Source organism: Fonsecaea monophora (assembly GCF_001642475.1).
Source record: "Fonsecaea monophora strain CBS 269.37 chromosome Unknown Scaff5, whole genome shotgun sequence".
Lineage (NCBI taxonomy): Eukaryota > Fungi > Ascomycota > Eurotiomycetes > Chaetothyriales > Herpotrichiellaceae > Fonsecaea > Fonsecaea monophora.
Window position 1 is genome coordinate 530,543 of NW_019173936.1, and position 13,441 is coordinate 543,983.

At 52.0% G+C, this 13,441-nt stretch overlaps 4 protein-coding genes across 4 annotated transcripts; 2 read left to right on the forward strand and 2 right to left on the reverse strand.

The window, feature by feature from the left end:
• Nucleotides 1-1,240: 1,240 nt before the first annotated feature.
• Nucleotides 1,241-3,044, forward strand: AYO21_01444 (hypothetical protein; the record flags this gene model as incomplete). The annotated part of the gene is made up of 4 exons (XM_022651427.1): nucleotides 1,241-1,248; nucleotides 1,301-1,530; nucleotides 1,583-2,890; nucleotides 2,971-3,044. The coding sequence occupies 4 exons, from the start codon at nucleotides 1,241-1,243 to the stop codon at nucleotides 3,042-3,044; spliced, it is 1,620 nt and encodes a 539-aa protein (XP_022516400.1).
• Nucleotides 3,045-3,674: 630 nt separating this feature from the next.
• AYO21_01445 (ribosomal protein L15) lies at nucleotides 3,675-4,710 on the reverse strand (the record flags this gene model as incomplete). The annotated part of the gene is made up of 2 exons (XM_022651428.1): nucleotides 3,675-4,296; nucleotides 4,355-4,710. The coding sequence occupies 2 exons, from the start codon at nucleotides 4,708-4,710 to the stop codon at nucleotides 3,675-3,677; spliced, it is 978 nt and encodes a 325-aa protein (XP_022516401.1).
• Nucleotides 4,711-5,188: 478 nt separating this feature from the next.
• AYO21_01446 (hypothetical protein) lies at nucleotides 5,189-9,776 on the reverse strand (the record flags this gene model as incomplete). The annotated part of the gene is made up of 8 exons (XM_022651429.1): nucleotides 5,189-7,173; nucleotides 7,994-8,095; nucleotides 8,162-8,454; nucleotides 8,532-8,656; nucleotides 8,713-9,047; nucleotides 9,114-9,296; nucleotides 9,353-9,420; nucleotides 9,547-9,776. The coding sequence occupies 8 exons, from the start codon at nucleotides 9,774-9,776 to the stop codon at nucleotides 5,189-5,191; spliced, it is 3,321 nt and encodes a 1,106-aa protein (XP_022516402.1).
• Nucleotides 9,777-11,182: 1,406 nt separating this feature from the next.
• Nucleotides 11,183-13,273, forward strand: AYO21_01447 (hypothetical protein; the record flags this gene model as incomplete). The annotated part of the gene is made up of 1 exon (XM_022651430.1): nucleotides 11,183-13,273. One exon carries the CDS (start codon nucleotides 11,183-11,185, stop codon nucleotides 13,271-13,273), a length of 2,091 nt encoding a protein of 696 aa, XP_022516403.1.
• Nucleotides 13,274-13,441: the final 168 nt, after the last annotated feature.

Sequence of the window (13,441 nt, forward strand, 5' to 3'; positions counted from 1 at the left end):
GGTGTCCGGGCTAATGGAGGCGGGGACAAGGGATTGGTCCTTTTGGTACGGGACAATCTGGTTCAGCGTGAAGTGTGCTAGTTAGGAGTGTCTTGTATCCACCTCTTTCTGGGCTATCGCCTCTGATCCCATTCAGCCGAGTTTGGCGCATGGATAGACGGGCAGAGACAGGTTGACTTATTAACGGGCGGCAACGGAGACTCCGTATTATGTAAGGGCGTTCTCAACTGGAAGACTGCCTCATGGTCAGTATGATCCATGGGGCCGGATGGGAGCAAGGATGCAGGAGGTAGAGCGGAGCGGAGGCCGAAGAAGTCACCGAAGTGATCGAATATGGGATAACGTGGGGGCGTGGACTTGGAAGTAATTAGTTGGAAAAGGTATCCCATCATCAGTATGCATGTACCGAGTACTTGGTACGTCAACGAGGGCGAGGGAGAAAGGATGAACAAGGCGAGTGATTGTGTGGTCCAGTCACGGATCTGCGGAACAGTTTCTGGACTAGGTACGATACCCAGTGTTGCCAATCGTCGGGAGCCAAAGTGTTATTACAGGCTTGGTACCGGGTGCTCGTCCAGGTCAACTCGGTAGTAGCCCTAAATTGCCAGAAAACGTTAGTGGAGAATGCCATTCTGCCCTCTTAGGGGGTCTTACTCGTTCTAGTCCTGGTCTGTACCGCAGGCCCGTGCACCAGGTACTTCCTAGTAGGTATTACCTTGCCTGAGGAAGGACAATCTAGCCGCTTATCATCATCTTCAGCTCCAAAGCTTCCCTCCTCAAAGTACGAGGTACACGAGTATGAGTAAAACAAGAATGTCCTACGACCCACTCCAACCCCAAAAGGCTACCATGGAGCTCCTTTGTAATACGGTCCTAGTTCAAAAAGTAGCGATCTACCTGTATGACTCCAATCGCCTCAGACCCTGACGTCCTCTGAACTTTTTCCCTTTTCTCCAAAAATATTAATCTCTGGCCTCTCGAAGCTGGTTCCTCTGCAACTTTCGCTCAACATCCACCCTCAGCGTTTACCCATTCTTCAAATTCTCCCTCGATCCTCTTCTTTCTTTTCTCTCCTTGTCTTCGTCTGATCTCCTCATGGGCTTCGTGATCTTTCCTTAGCCCTTCTCCTCCAACCCGTCTCGACCGCTGCGACCGCCATGGCGAGCAAACTTCCACTGCGCATGATGCCCAGCTCTCCAATGGCGTCACTCAGGCCTTGGTCAATGCGAGCTTTCTCAACATGTCGCCGTTCAACTCTCTCGCTTCCAGTCGCCTCCAGATCGTCCTCCCTGGTATCCAGGCCACTGATTCAGCAAACCTTCCGTCGTAACTACGCCGACGCTCCCCAAGTCCAGCTGTCTCCAGAACCCAAACCGAAGAGGCGCTTCCGATTCTTCCTCTGGACCTGGCGCTTGACCTATCTTTCCGTGCTTGCCGCCCTGGGATACACTGCTTATCAGGTCTATGAGGGTCGCAATCCAAAAGAGCAGGCTGATCCCGATCCAAGCAAAAAGACGCTCGTTATCCTCGGTGCGCAAGCTTCCTCCCACAGAAGCTGGTCCTGAATGCTGACATGGTCTAGGTACTGGTTGGGGTTCCGTCTCCTTGCTTAAAAACCTTGACACGGAGAACTACAATGTCGTCGTCGTCTCGCCCCGGAACTACTTCCTCTTCACTCCTCTGCTACCCTCGTGTACCACGGGCACCATTGAGCACCGATCCATTATGGAACCCATCCGGAACATCCTCCGTCACAAGAAGGCAAAGGTTAAGTACTACGAAGCTGAATGCACAAAGATCGACTACGAGAAGAGGATCGTCTATGCTAAGGATGACTCGGAAATCAAGGGTGACACCATGGAGACCGAGATTCCCTTCGACCTGCTTGTCGTGGGTGTCGGAGCAGAAAATGCCACATTTGGAATCCCTGGTGTTCGTGAGCATGCCTGTTTTTTGAAGGAAGTTGGTGATGCTCAAAAGATCCGCAAACAAATCATGGATTGTGTCGAAACGGCTACTTTCAAGGATCAAAGCCCCGAAGAAGTCAAGCGTCTTCTCCACATGGTGGTCGTCGGTGGTGGTCCAACTGGTGTCGAATTTGCTGGTGAGCTGCAGGATTTCTTCATGGAAGACTTGCAGAAATGGGTTCCTCAAATCAAGGACGATTTCCATGTCACTTTGGTCGAAGCTCTGCCTAATGTGCTTCCTATGTTCAGCAAGCAACTCATCGAGTACACGGAATCTTCGTTCAAGGAAGAGCACATCCAGATTCGCACAAAGACCATGGTCAAGAATGTGACCGACAAATACATTGAAGCCGAAGTCCAGAACCCCGACGGTTCGAAAGCGCTTGAGAAAATTCCCTACGGACTGCTCGTCTGGGCTACTGGTAATGCTCTCCGTCCCGTGGTCAAGGATCTCATGTCCCAGATCCCAGCTCAGGCGAAAGCTCGCCGTGGCCTCGAAGTCAACGAATACCTTGTTGTCAATGGCACCGAAAACATCTGGGCAGTTGGCGACTGCGCCGTGGCCAACTATGCACCCACTGCTCAAGTCGCTGCCCAAGAGGGAGCTTTCCTGGCTCGTTTGTTTAACACCATGGCTAAGACAGACGCTATCGAGGCCGAACTGCGCGACTTGTCCTCCAAGCAGGCTACTGCGAACCCCGAGCAGCGCAAGGTCATCCTGGAGGAGATCAACGAGCGCCAGCGCCAGCTCCGTCGCATCAAGCAGATCGGGCCATTCAGCTATTCGCATCAAGGATCGCTTGCGTACATTGGTGCTGAGAAAGCAGTTGCCGATGTGTCTTGGTTCAGCGGAAATATTGCCAGTGGAGGTACCATGACGTACCTATTCTGGAAGAGCGCTTACCTGAGCATGTGCTTTAGCAGTGAGTATTATCCCATTACCATTTCCCTAACCATCCTTGCTGCATCTGTGGGGGTTTGGCTGACATCTGTGACTTGCCAGCGCGCAACCGCATCCTAGTCTTCTTTGACTGGGCCAAAGCCAAATTCTTCGGCAGAGACGTGTCGAGAGAGTAGAGGCAAGACTGGAAACGTTCAATGGCACGTAACCTAAGGAGCCATATATGCGCTTCCGCGAAGCAGCAATGAATCAACACAAGCCCTCGACACCTGACTTTCGGCTTACTAGGCCTCTGGACGATTGGGTTCTGGCGAGGTATCCACGCTATTCTTCGCAGGGATTGTTTTTGGGGTTCTCTCGGAATGAGCAAAAAAACCCACACACTGTTTGAACTTATAGATGGCCGCGTTGTTTTGGGGGCCGAGCCCTGCCTGTATGGTTACTTACCCTGTTGTTGTTTTATCGTTTTTACGCTGAGCAAATCCCCATTTTTGCGCCTCTTAATGTCGGCATGTGTCGGACAAGATCGTCTGGCATCCCGGGCTCTGCATGTGAGATTCATCAAACGATCTAACGCGTCTATTTTTCCAGCAAAAACCTGCCAGTAGCTAATAATCGCTCGCGTGCTGTTTCTAAACCTACTCGACCTGATGAGAGCCGCATTCGTTCGAGTCGGAGATGCGTTCCTCGTATAATATTTGCATCTCCTAGTTTCTGTCTGCATCTTTTTTCCAACTCGAGGAGGAAAAATGCCGCCGGAAAGGACATTGGTGTACGAGATATAATACATATGTTCCGCCTTCCCCTCACCACAACTTATCTCCTTCCTTCCGTTTCGCAGCCCTGCCACTCCTTGCGCTCTCTCTTTTCAGGGCCTTCAGCTCCTCTTCGCTGATTGGAGGCTTGAAATACAGGCTGGCGCTCTCGCCTTCCTTCACCATATGGCTCAAATAGCCGCGATGTTTCGCGTCCCTATAATATTCCAAGTCTTTCCGTGAGCTTGGATCTGGTAGTCTGTACTGGAAGCCCATGCCCCTGGCACGATTCTCGGCAGCCTCGGACCCTTCTACAGCCAGGTGAGGGTTGTTCAGCGCTGAAGGATTCCACCGGAGAGAGAGGAAAGGATGAGTTTGGCTGCTCTTTATACGGCGTATCGATTGCTCGGTGTAGAAGCGTGTTGTCACCGTTCCACCCACGGCCTCCACTGCAGCAATGGCAGATTGGGACGCCCTCGAGACAACAATGTGGATGGGTGTTTTGAGCTCTGAAGCCCCGTTGCCGAGAAGTTTCACGCCATCCTTGATGCGACCAAGCACGCCGGAGGAGCAGAGTTCTTTCAGTGTGATGGGATGGGAAGGGTCCAGGCGTCCTTGGTCGATCCAGGATTGAATCTTGTCCAAATTGATTGGGGACATTTCATTGGCAAATCTGTAGGCCACACGTCAATTCAACTTCACCATTGTGAATGGGGGCAGGGCAGACAGACAAGTTCTTAAATCCATATTTTCCGTGCACAATGTGTTCGGGTGTTTGACCACCATTGAACCCTTCAGGCACTTTGCTATGCTGTTTCTGCCCATCAGACCCGCGACCGGACTTGCCTCCTTTGCCAGAAGCAGGACCTCGTCCGCGACGAATCCTCTTGTTATAGGCCCCGGGCCGATCGGATAGGGAGGTTAGGATTGAGGCATATCGGCGTTGCGGAGGCGTTTGGGACTCCGTTTGGAGGAAAGGGAGGAGGAAGGCAGGAATGGAGGAGCTTGTATTTGCTAATTTTATATTGACGGCATCCGGGTGCAGTGCCGTCGATGGCGAGAGCCGCAGGGGTAGTCGAGGCGGCATTGTCTGGTCGGAGTGAACTGGTCTTTCCAAGATCTTTCATGCTCTGCGGCCGGAGTGAAAGCTCTAGCATTGACTGCTGAGGCATAGTTGCCCTTTACGGCCGCCAAGCGCTAGATGCCAAGACTCGGACATTTCCCCTGTTGCGATTCAAGTGGAGCAATGGATTCAGTGAGAGGTCTGAAATGGCGCATGATTTCTCACAGTTGTTATGAGAGAGGAACTCTTGACGAATAACTTCATATTTGGGAAGAAGAATACAAAGTTGCCAATGTCATGACCCTTGCTCGGCTCAGCCTTGCTCAGCCTCGCCGTGTGACGGAACTGGCGTAGACGAAAAAGTAGCTTTACGTTGACGAGGGGGGAATGGCCAGATCAGAGTATCGCATATGTCATACTTTACATGAGAGCAAGATTCATATCAGACTGCTACTTGCTCCTCGACCTAGGTCGCTCATCAGAGACTCGAGCTTACTCCTCTTCACTCGTTGATGTTCCACTCCAGCCAACCAACACCTTTACGACCATCGTTAGTGGTGATTGTAGCCCAAGAGCGTGGAAATTTGGCAACTCGCCCGTCTTTCGCCATGAGACAGAGAGGAGCATGTCCGACAGGTTTCACATAGAAGGTGAGTGGCAGAGGAGCCATTGTGATGGTCGTTGACACGCCCAAGCCGTTGGCTGCCATCTCAGCTGCTGCTTTGACATCATTCATTTCGACCAGGGGCTCTCCTTCTTTCTGGACATACCCTACACCAAGGTGGGGATAGTCTCCTCCTCGAGCTTTGGCATGCACGAGGTGGCTGTGAGTACCGTCGTCAAGGTGGAATGCAGTCCACACCCAGTCGGCGGCCCACCAGTCTCGAGGACCCCAGGAATGGTCCCGCTGGCCTCTAGCCTTGGTGAAGGTGAATGAATGGTCGTCCCACGAGAACGTGCCAGTGACCTTGCAGGGGATCTCATATCTGGTGGCTCGGCGCCACTGATATGGCTGTCCGTCGGTTTCGAAGAGGAGATCCATCTGGACATCAACGGGTCGCCCGGCGCCACCCTGCAAGATTGCCGCCGGGTCGTCGAATGCCACTCCTTTCCCCTTCACAGTGGTGCGATATTTTAGGAGAGGCACTTCGGCTTCATGGGTGGCCGTGTATTCTCCACCATGAACAACCAGGTCCTTTGCTGGATGCGGTGCTTCGAAGTCGATGACTCCTACTGTGGGTATGTGAGGCCCACAGATCAACGCGTGGTACCACGAGCCGCTTTGGTTTGGAATGACCCCGAGTCTCACCCACACTCCGACTTGCTGGTCTATGTCAACCACGTCGAAATACCAGCTCTCGTTGTGAAGGGGATGGTCACTGAACGGATGCATCTCTTCGTCCAACTCTTTCGGCTCTAGATGGGGGACAGGAACCGGTGGTGGCAGCACCTCAAGCGCCTTTGTATCGACGACGTGTTCACAGCTCCGTTCGAACATGGTCAGGAACAGATCGTCTCCTCGAGTTGTCCTCTCAACCAGACTGGCCGCCGTGATGGCTTGACGCATTCCTGTAAAGCTGTGCATCCGGACCCCCGCCTTGCATTCATGGATACTGATCGGGTACGGGGAACTTGCAGAGAGCGCCTCATGATATATCTTCAACAGCCCCTCTCCGTGCTCACGGCGAAACTCGGGCGTTACGGCTAGGCCTAAGAAGTACGATGGGTCGTGAAGGATAGGTCCCCAATAGCACGTCTGCCAGTCCACCAGGGTCAACGGCATGCCTCCGCTGTCTCCGAACAGGATATTGTCGAGTCGGTAGTCTCCATGGACGAGCCCCCTTGGGGCGGAAGAGGCATCCAGGCCGGCATGGTACACCTCGAAGCTGTCGATGAATTTCTGGCCGATTTCGCGGTGTTCTGGCTTGATGCGATCTCCGTATCGCTCCTTAAACCGTTTCCAATACTCGACCATATTCTCGGTCGGCGCCCATGGTCTTGTCCTCCTCATCCAGCCGTGCTTCTCCACAGACACATGGTTCAAGATCAACCCGTGGAGTCTTCCCAGCTCCGACATGGCCAAGCTGGCCTCCTCAAGCGTTGCTCCGCTGATGTCGCTGCCCACTCTCCCAGCATTGTCACTCATCAGGATGACAAACTCCCCGGACTCTTCGTCCCTTTCTACCCGATAAACAGTCGGGATGGGCCCCGTCGTCATCAGCGGGGCCACCTCTTGGTAGAACCGGACTTCTCGCTGGTACAGACCAGAACTGAGCCCGAAAGCCTTGCAGTCCGCGTCGAGGGATGCCATTTTCGCCACCACCGAAGCCGGTCCTGCTCGTGTCTTTACGCCATACTCGAGCTCGATGCGATATACCTCGCCGATCTGGCCAGTTCCGATCCGGACAGGCCTGGCCCCGACCACGTCGAAGCCCAGGGCCTTTGAGAGCCACTTTGGCGAGAGTTCGAACTGTGCGGCAACCATGACTGCGAGAACAAAGGTCCCTATCCGGTGCCACCTCGAAAGAGGATTCTCGGTAACTTTTACATATCGCTCGCTCCCACGCGAATCTAACCCCGGAGTCAGGCGGGGTCGCGGTTACGACGTTGCAAAGCGCTCGATTCCATCACCCATGCATGGGAGTTTGCGGGGTTCCAATGCACAATATCACCAGCTACCGAGGCCGAGGCACGTACCCTATTAGACAGGCAGCCCATTGTCAGGGATTGAGAGCAGGTCTATTCTGGGGCGTCTCTGACTGAGACATGTTGACTCGGGAAAAGTGGGTTGGAAGTGCTATTGGTATGCGTACATGCGTAAAAGGCTCTGAACCCGTGACGCTGTGAGTCAATCCCCTTGACGCGGTTGACAGGGGATTGGTGCATCATACTGTTATTTACACTCAAGAGTGGTTAAGCATAATATATGGCAGAGCCAGTGCAAATTCATCGAGGCCAACCCTTCACAATACACGTGATTGTAGTACTATTTCCCAGACCTGAGAAGTCTCAAGGCGTTTTCCTTTCGGTAAAGACGAGGTTCAAAGGTGGACAGGCTAGAGTAAACCCATCAGTCATGTCCCGAGTGAACCTGGCTGGATCCTCCCCTTGTGCCAGAGCGAAGTCGTAACGGTGGACTATGTAAGCCGTGACATATCGTAACTCCATCAACGCGAGCTGTTTGCCAATACAGCTATACGGGCCTGATGTTGAAAGCGTTTTGTTAGCTAACTGCGCCCAACGTGATCTTTCCTTTCGTTGAAAAGTCGTGGATGGCTGGACTGCAAAATCAATGTCGTGGACTTACCTGACGAAAAGGGAACAAAAACAGAGGCATCCACGGTCAATTCGGGGTTTGTGGTCCATCTTTCAGGGAGGAATTCCTCTGGTCTTTTGAAATTTCGTTCGTCTGCACCATAATGAGAACATATTCACTTGCTCCGGCCTCAGAAGTGTTATGAACAGAGAAACATACCTCTGAACACAGTGTATAGGGGGACATATACAATCGTGTTCCCGGGCACAAAGGTGTCCCCAATCATCATCCCTTCGGGAGGTGTCAATCGCTGGACTCCTGAAGGTACGGGAGGATGAAGACGTAATGTCTCATTGATGAAAGCATCCAAGTGCTTGCTCCTCGAGAGTGCTCCAGCATCAACCTCGTTGGACTCAAATAGCGGATCCACGTGCTCCCGGAGCTTAGTCAATAAATGGGGTTCTGTTGACAGATGAAAGAAGAGCGTCGTCAGAGTTGCGGCGGTGGTATCGCTGGAAGATGCTGTCAGATGTAGTCTTTAGGAAAACAACGATCGGCACTTTAGGAGGAGGAAGAGGATATTCATTACCTCCCAGCAACGACAATCAAATAGGCATCTGCCTGAAGATTCAGCAGGCTCTGGGCCGTCTTCGGGTCTTGCTTTTCATATTCCTCAAGCAGATAAGAGAATACATCCGGCTTGTCAGGCTTCATCTGGGGGGCATTAGTCAGAGAGAGGGACGTTCGCTTGTTACTCGATTGAAACCCACCTTCATCCTCTCGTCCACTTGACTATTGACGAAGTTCCAGAATCTCTTATGCTCGAAATTAAGGATCGGTATGGACCTGAAGATTGGAGCGACCCATACAACGTGTTTAAAGTAGCCAGCCATGGTCATATTTGTCTTGAGAGAGTTCATAAAGTAGTGCTTGACGCCATTCTTAACCATATCGAAAGATTTTCCAAATGCTAGGTCGCCCATAACATCAAAGCTGTAAAAGTTGAACCAGTCAGTGACATTTAATGGTGTGCCCTTTTGCGACTCGATAGCATTCATCAGTCCCGTGGTGTATGAGACGACCCGGGGTTCATAATCGCGAAGACCTGAGGATTCAGCACATTAGACTTCAATGAACGAGGCTTCCTTGAGGAGATCCAGGTGGAGGTTACTTTTGGCACCAAAGCCTCGATCCCAAACTTTCCTCCTGTGAGAATGCTCCTGCTTGTCTCGGCTGTTCTGCAGAGCCACCCGTGGTCGCATTCCATTATACCAAGGTCCCTTCGTGCAGGGAGTCTGCGCCGAGTTTACTGCTTGAATCGCCCGAGGATCTGCAATAGACAACTCCATGGGTCCTGGTCAAAGGTCAGCGTCCGAATTTCCTTTCGTCTCGTGGGAGGCGAGGGTCTACCAAGTCTCACAAAATCTCCATACTGTCTGTGCAAGGCTTGGACCTCTTCATAAAGATGTAATTTGGACCTGACGGAAAGTGATGTTGGATATATGGTAGACAGCCGTGCCCAGAGGGGGCCCGGAAACCTGGAGAGCCGATGGAAGAATCCACGATATATCAAGATACTAGTGAACGTGCCTACTAGAACGCACATGCCTAGCGCCGACACATGGAGCACTGCAAGGAGGACTGCTGTCCATGATGGCGTATATGCAGTCAAGAACCCAAGGAGAAGCAACTGCGTGGTGAAAAAAGCCGAGATCAAAGACGGTGCAGATGAGTCCCATTCGCCATAACGTAACAGTGTCAAATGGAGGGTGACACCCAACAGTACCGCCCACAGGTAGCTTTGTGGAGACTGCAGAAGTGTAAGGACGTCCATGGTCGACATTGAGCGAATGCAGGACTTTCACCTGGGCGACTATAACGACAGAGTGAGATAGGTAGAACTGGCATCAACTAACATTAATACCTCTGTATCGTGACATTGAAATGCTTGTTAGGAACAGCATACTCGTATCGCCTGGCTTAGCTAGTCGGGACTGTTGACATCGTGCACCTGACGTCCGTCTGCAGGGACAGCCATCGCTACCCTGACATAGCATGGATGGTCATCATCCAAAGGCCAATCACGGTCGTGTCTGCAAGACTGGGGATGGAAATGCGGGGGCAAGGCCACCAAGGCTTAGTTTTATCCGAGGATACGGGAATAGCAGACCAGACGATACTTCGTCCACTTGTCGGCAGTTTGCTGCGTCTGTTGTTGATGGAGAGTATGTCCTGTTCGCCACGGGAGAGCAACCATGACCGAGTTTGACTTTTTGAGTGACTTGGGGACGTTGTAGTGGGGAGACACTGTTTTCTGGTAGAGCCTCTCCGAACCTTATCGGCTGTCCAGTCATCCAAACTTCCTTACCAAGAAGATGCTTCCTTATCTCTACCTGCATCTCTCCAGGCAATGAGCAAATTGTCCATGTCGAACCGGGCAGTGGTTAGCAAGGCTAATCCCCCTATTTCATTTTGCCTTGGCAAACCTGCAAAGATGGTGGTACTCGCGGTGCGGTGCTTGTTAGGCCTATAGCAACAGAGGCGTGAAGCGAGATCCTCTTACAGCGAAGCCAGTGGAGTCGGTTCGACAACAAGGTATCGCCATGTGTGATGTTGTTGGAGGGTATCTAGGCGGACAAGGTGTAGGAGACAATCGAGCTTTGAGCTCGGAGTTCATATTCATCGCAGCTGGACAGTCTCCGTAATCAATGTGGCACCATGGGAGACCGTGAATATGTGCCTGGAGCTTGGTAAGGCAAGACGATGAGACTGGTCGGTGGCTCATATTTCATCTCAACTCACCTCAGTTTCGCTACTGTGCCGAGGAGGGCTGTAGAGAAGCGGCAGAAGTAAGACTTGGTTAAAAGGAGCGCAGCCTTGGGTGGCCAGAGTGACAAACTGCGGCCCCAGTCATGGTTGGTGTGATTATTCCCTCCAGTCCGCCAATGGGAATCGCCTCTAGAAATTCTCATCCGCCACATGCGAATTCCCCCCTGCACCCTGTAACCTGCAACTTGCCAAACTGCGCAGCAGGTTCCTGTATCACCTCCTGAAGAATCCATCACTGGAGTTCAACTTCAACAATGAGTCAATTAGACTCTCGCTGCCTGGTGGCATAATTACTGCATTGGACTTGCATCGTCTATATTGTCCCTTATCCAACAGTTATGACCACGTAGGGAGACTCCGAGACCCTTTGGTAATATACGTTTCCCATCAACTACCCCAGCCTCTGGAACAATGGGCCCCATCGAGTTTAACAAGCGACGCATCATCCTGCTCATCGCCAGCATCATCGCCTTCTACATCGTCTTTCATGGCCTTTCACCCTCTGGTGACAACTTTCGAGAAGTTGCTTCCCACATCCCCATCCCAGGCCATTTGAACCCAACCGAGCACAAACTTCCCCCTCCAGCGCCCGATCCAGACACGATATGGGACCTAGGTCCCGATCCATCTCCTCCACCCGAGCCTGAGCATGAACTCGAACATGACACCGATAGCGAGAAACCAACACCTCCCCAATCGCAACCCGTGGAGCACTTCGACTTACACCCCATTGCACAGTTGATGCGGGAAGCCGATACTGAATGGCGGACTTACGAGACCGATATCTCGACAACATTTAGGCAGACAGTGGAAAAATATAGAAGCAAATATGGCAGACATCCTCCGCCGGGATTTAAAGACTGGTATAGGTTCGCACGAAAGAGGAACGTATTCAACATTGATGATTTTAACCAAATCATGGACGACTTGCGCCCCTTCTGGGCCATCAATGCGTCTGTGATCCGGAGCCACGCTGCCCATATGTGGGAAAATCCTGACTTTGGAGTATCCGTCCTTCATATCCGCAATCACAAGGTGGTCAGGGTGGACAACCCGAGTTGGAGGTCTGAAACCATGGAGAAAGTCATCGAGAAGTGTATCAAATTCCTTCCCGACATGGACATCCCCATGAACAGATTGGATCAACCGCGTCTGATCGTTCCTTGGGAGGATATGCAAGAGTTTCTACAAAAGGAGTACCACACACGTGTTATGGCACCCGAAGTCACCGACAGCTTTACGAAGGATCTACCAGAGCTCCTGGATATGAGCATCGAAGACAAGGAACTCGACCACTCCACAAGACTCAGTGAGGACTGGATATTTGCTCCTGGCAAGCAGTACATGAATCTCGCCGCCAAAGGCTGCCCCCCAGAGTCCCCGGCACGGGCAAAGATGTCTGTCGCCGAGGCGGATGCTTTGTACAAAGAGCCCAAGCTCGGGTTTGTGAAGAACTTCAACCTGTCGACCGATCTGTGCACGGTGGGTCCCACTATCCAGGATTTGCACGGTATGCTGTATTCAGCAAGCAGCGTCATTGCCTCCCACAAGCTGGTGCCCATCTTCGGCGAATGTAAAGTCAGTGTCAATAACGATATTCTCTTTCCAGCAAACATGTACTATCAGCATGATGTGCGATATGATTACAATGGGGAGGAAGACGTCGATTGGCGCGATAAGCAAGATAATACCATCTGGCGTGGCGTCACTTCGGGTGGTGTCCAGCTCGAGGATAACTGGGACAGAATGCACCGACAGAGACTTGTTCAGCTTTTCAACGGCACGTACATGCAAATGACTGGCAAAGAGGTCAAAACTCTGACCGAAAAAGACGACGGACCGGGCAAAGTGAACACTACTTATGAGCTTTATGATCGGTTCAAGCCTTCCGAATTTGCCGACCGCCATAGCGATATCGGATTCACGGAGCCGATGTCCTGTCTCCCTAATTGTTCTTTCTACAATAGCGTGTTCTCTTGGAAGCCACAAGTCCCGCTTACTTCACAATTTAAATCGAGATACTTGATCGACGTCGACGGGCATTCATTCTCCGGGCGTTGGCACGCATTCCTGCAAAGCAAGAGTCTCGGACTCAAAGCCACCATCTTCCGTGAGTGGCACGACAGTCGACTTCTAGCATGGCGCCATTTTGTTCCCGTGGACAACCGATACGACGACATCTACGGACTCCTGACATATTTTATTGGATATGGCAAACCTTACAAACAACATGCCGAGGAAGGCGAAGACTTGAATCCGCGGGTCTTCATTGCTCGGCATGATAGGGAGGCACAGACGCTCGCTCGGCAGGGTCGCGAGTGGGCAAACAAGGTGCTTAGGCGGGAGGATATCGAGGTATACATGTTCAGGTTACTTCTGGAGTATGGACGCTTGATTGACGACAATCGGGACTTTATTGGCTATTCTGGTGATGGCAGTGAGTTGGACAAATTTGATGAGGGTGAAGAGGACGAAGGCCGCTGGGGTATCGGAGGATGGTGAACAACCATGGACAGAGACGCCCTCAGGAGAATGACGGAGACTTCATTCCCCAAATGAGAGCCGGATTCACGTTCCGCAGAGAGTATCCTGCTTTGCATTTCGACTCACCAGTCATCTAGTGTGGGGAGAGCAGGATCACCACCGATGGCAATGCCCAGTAACTCTACA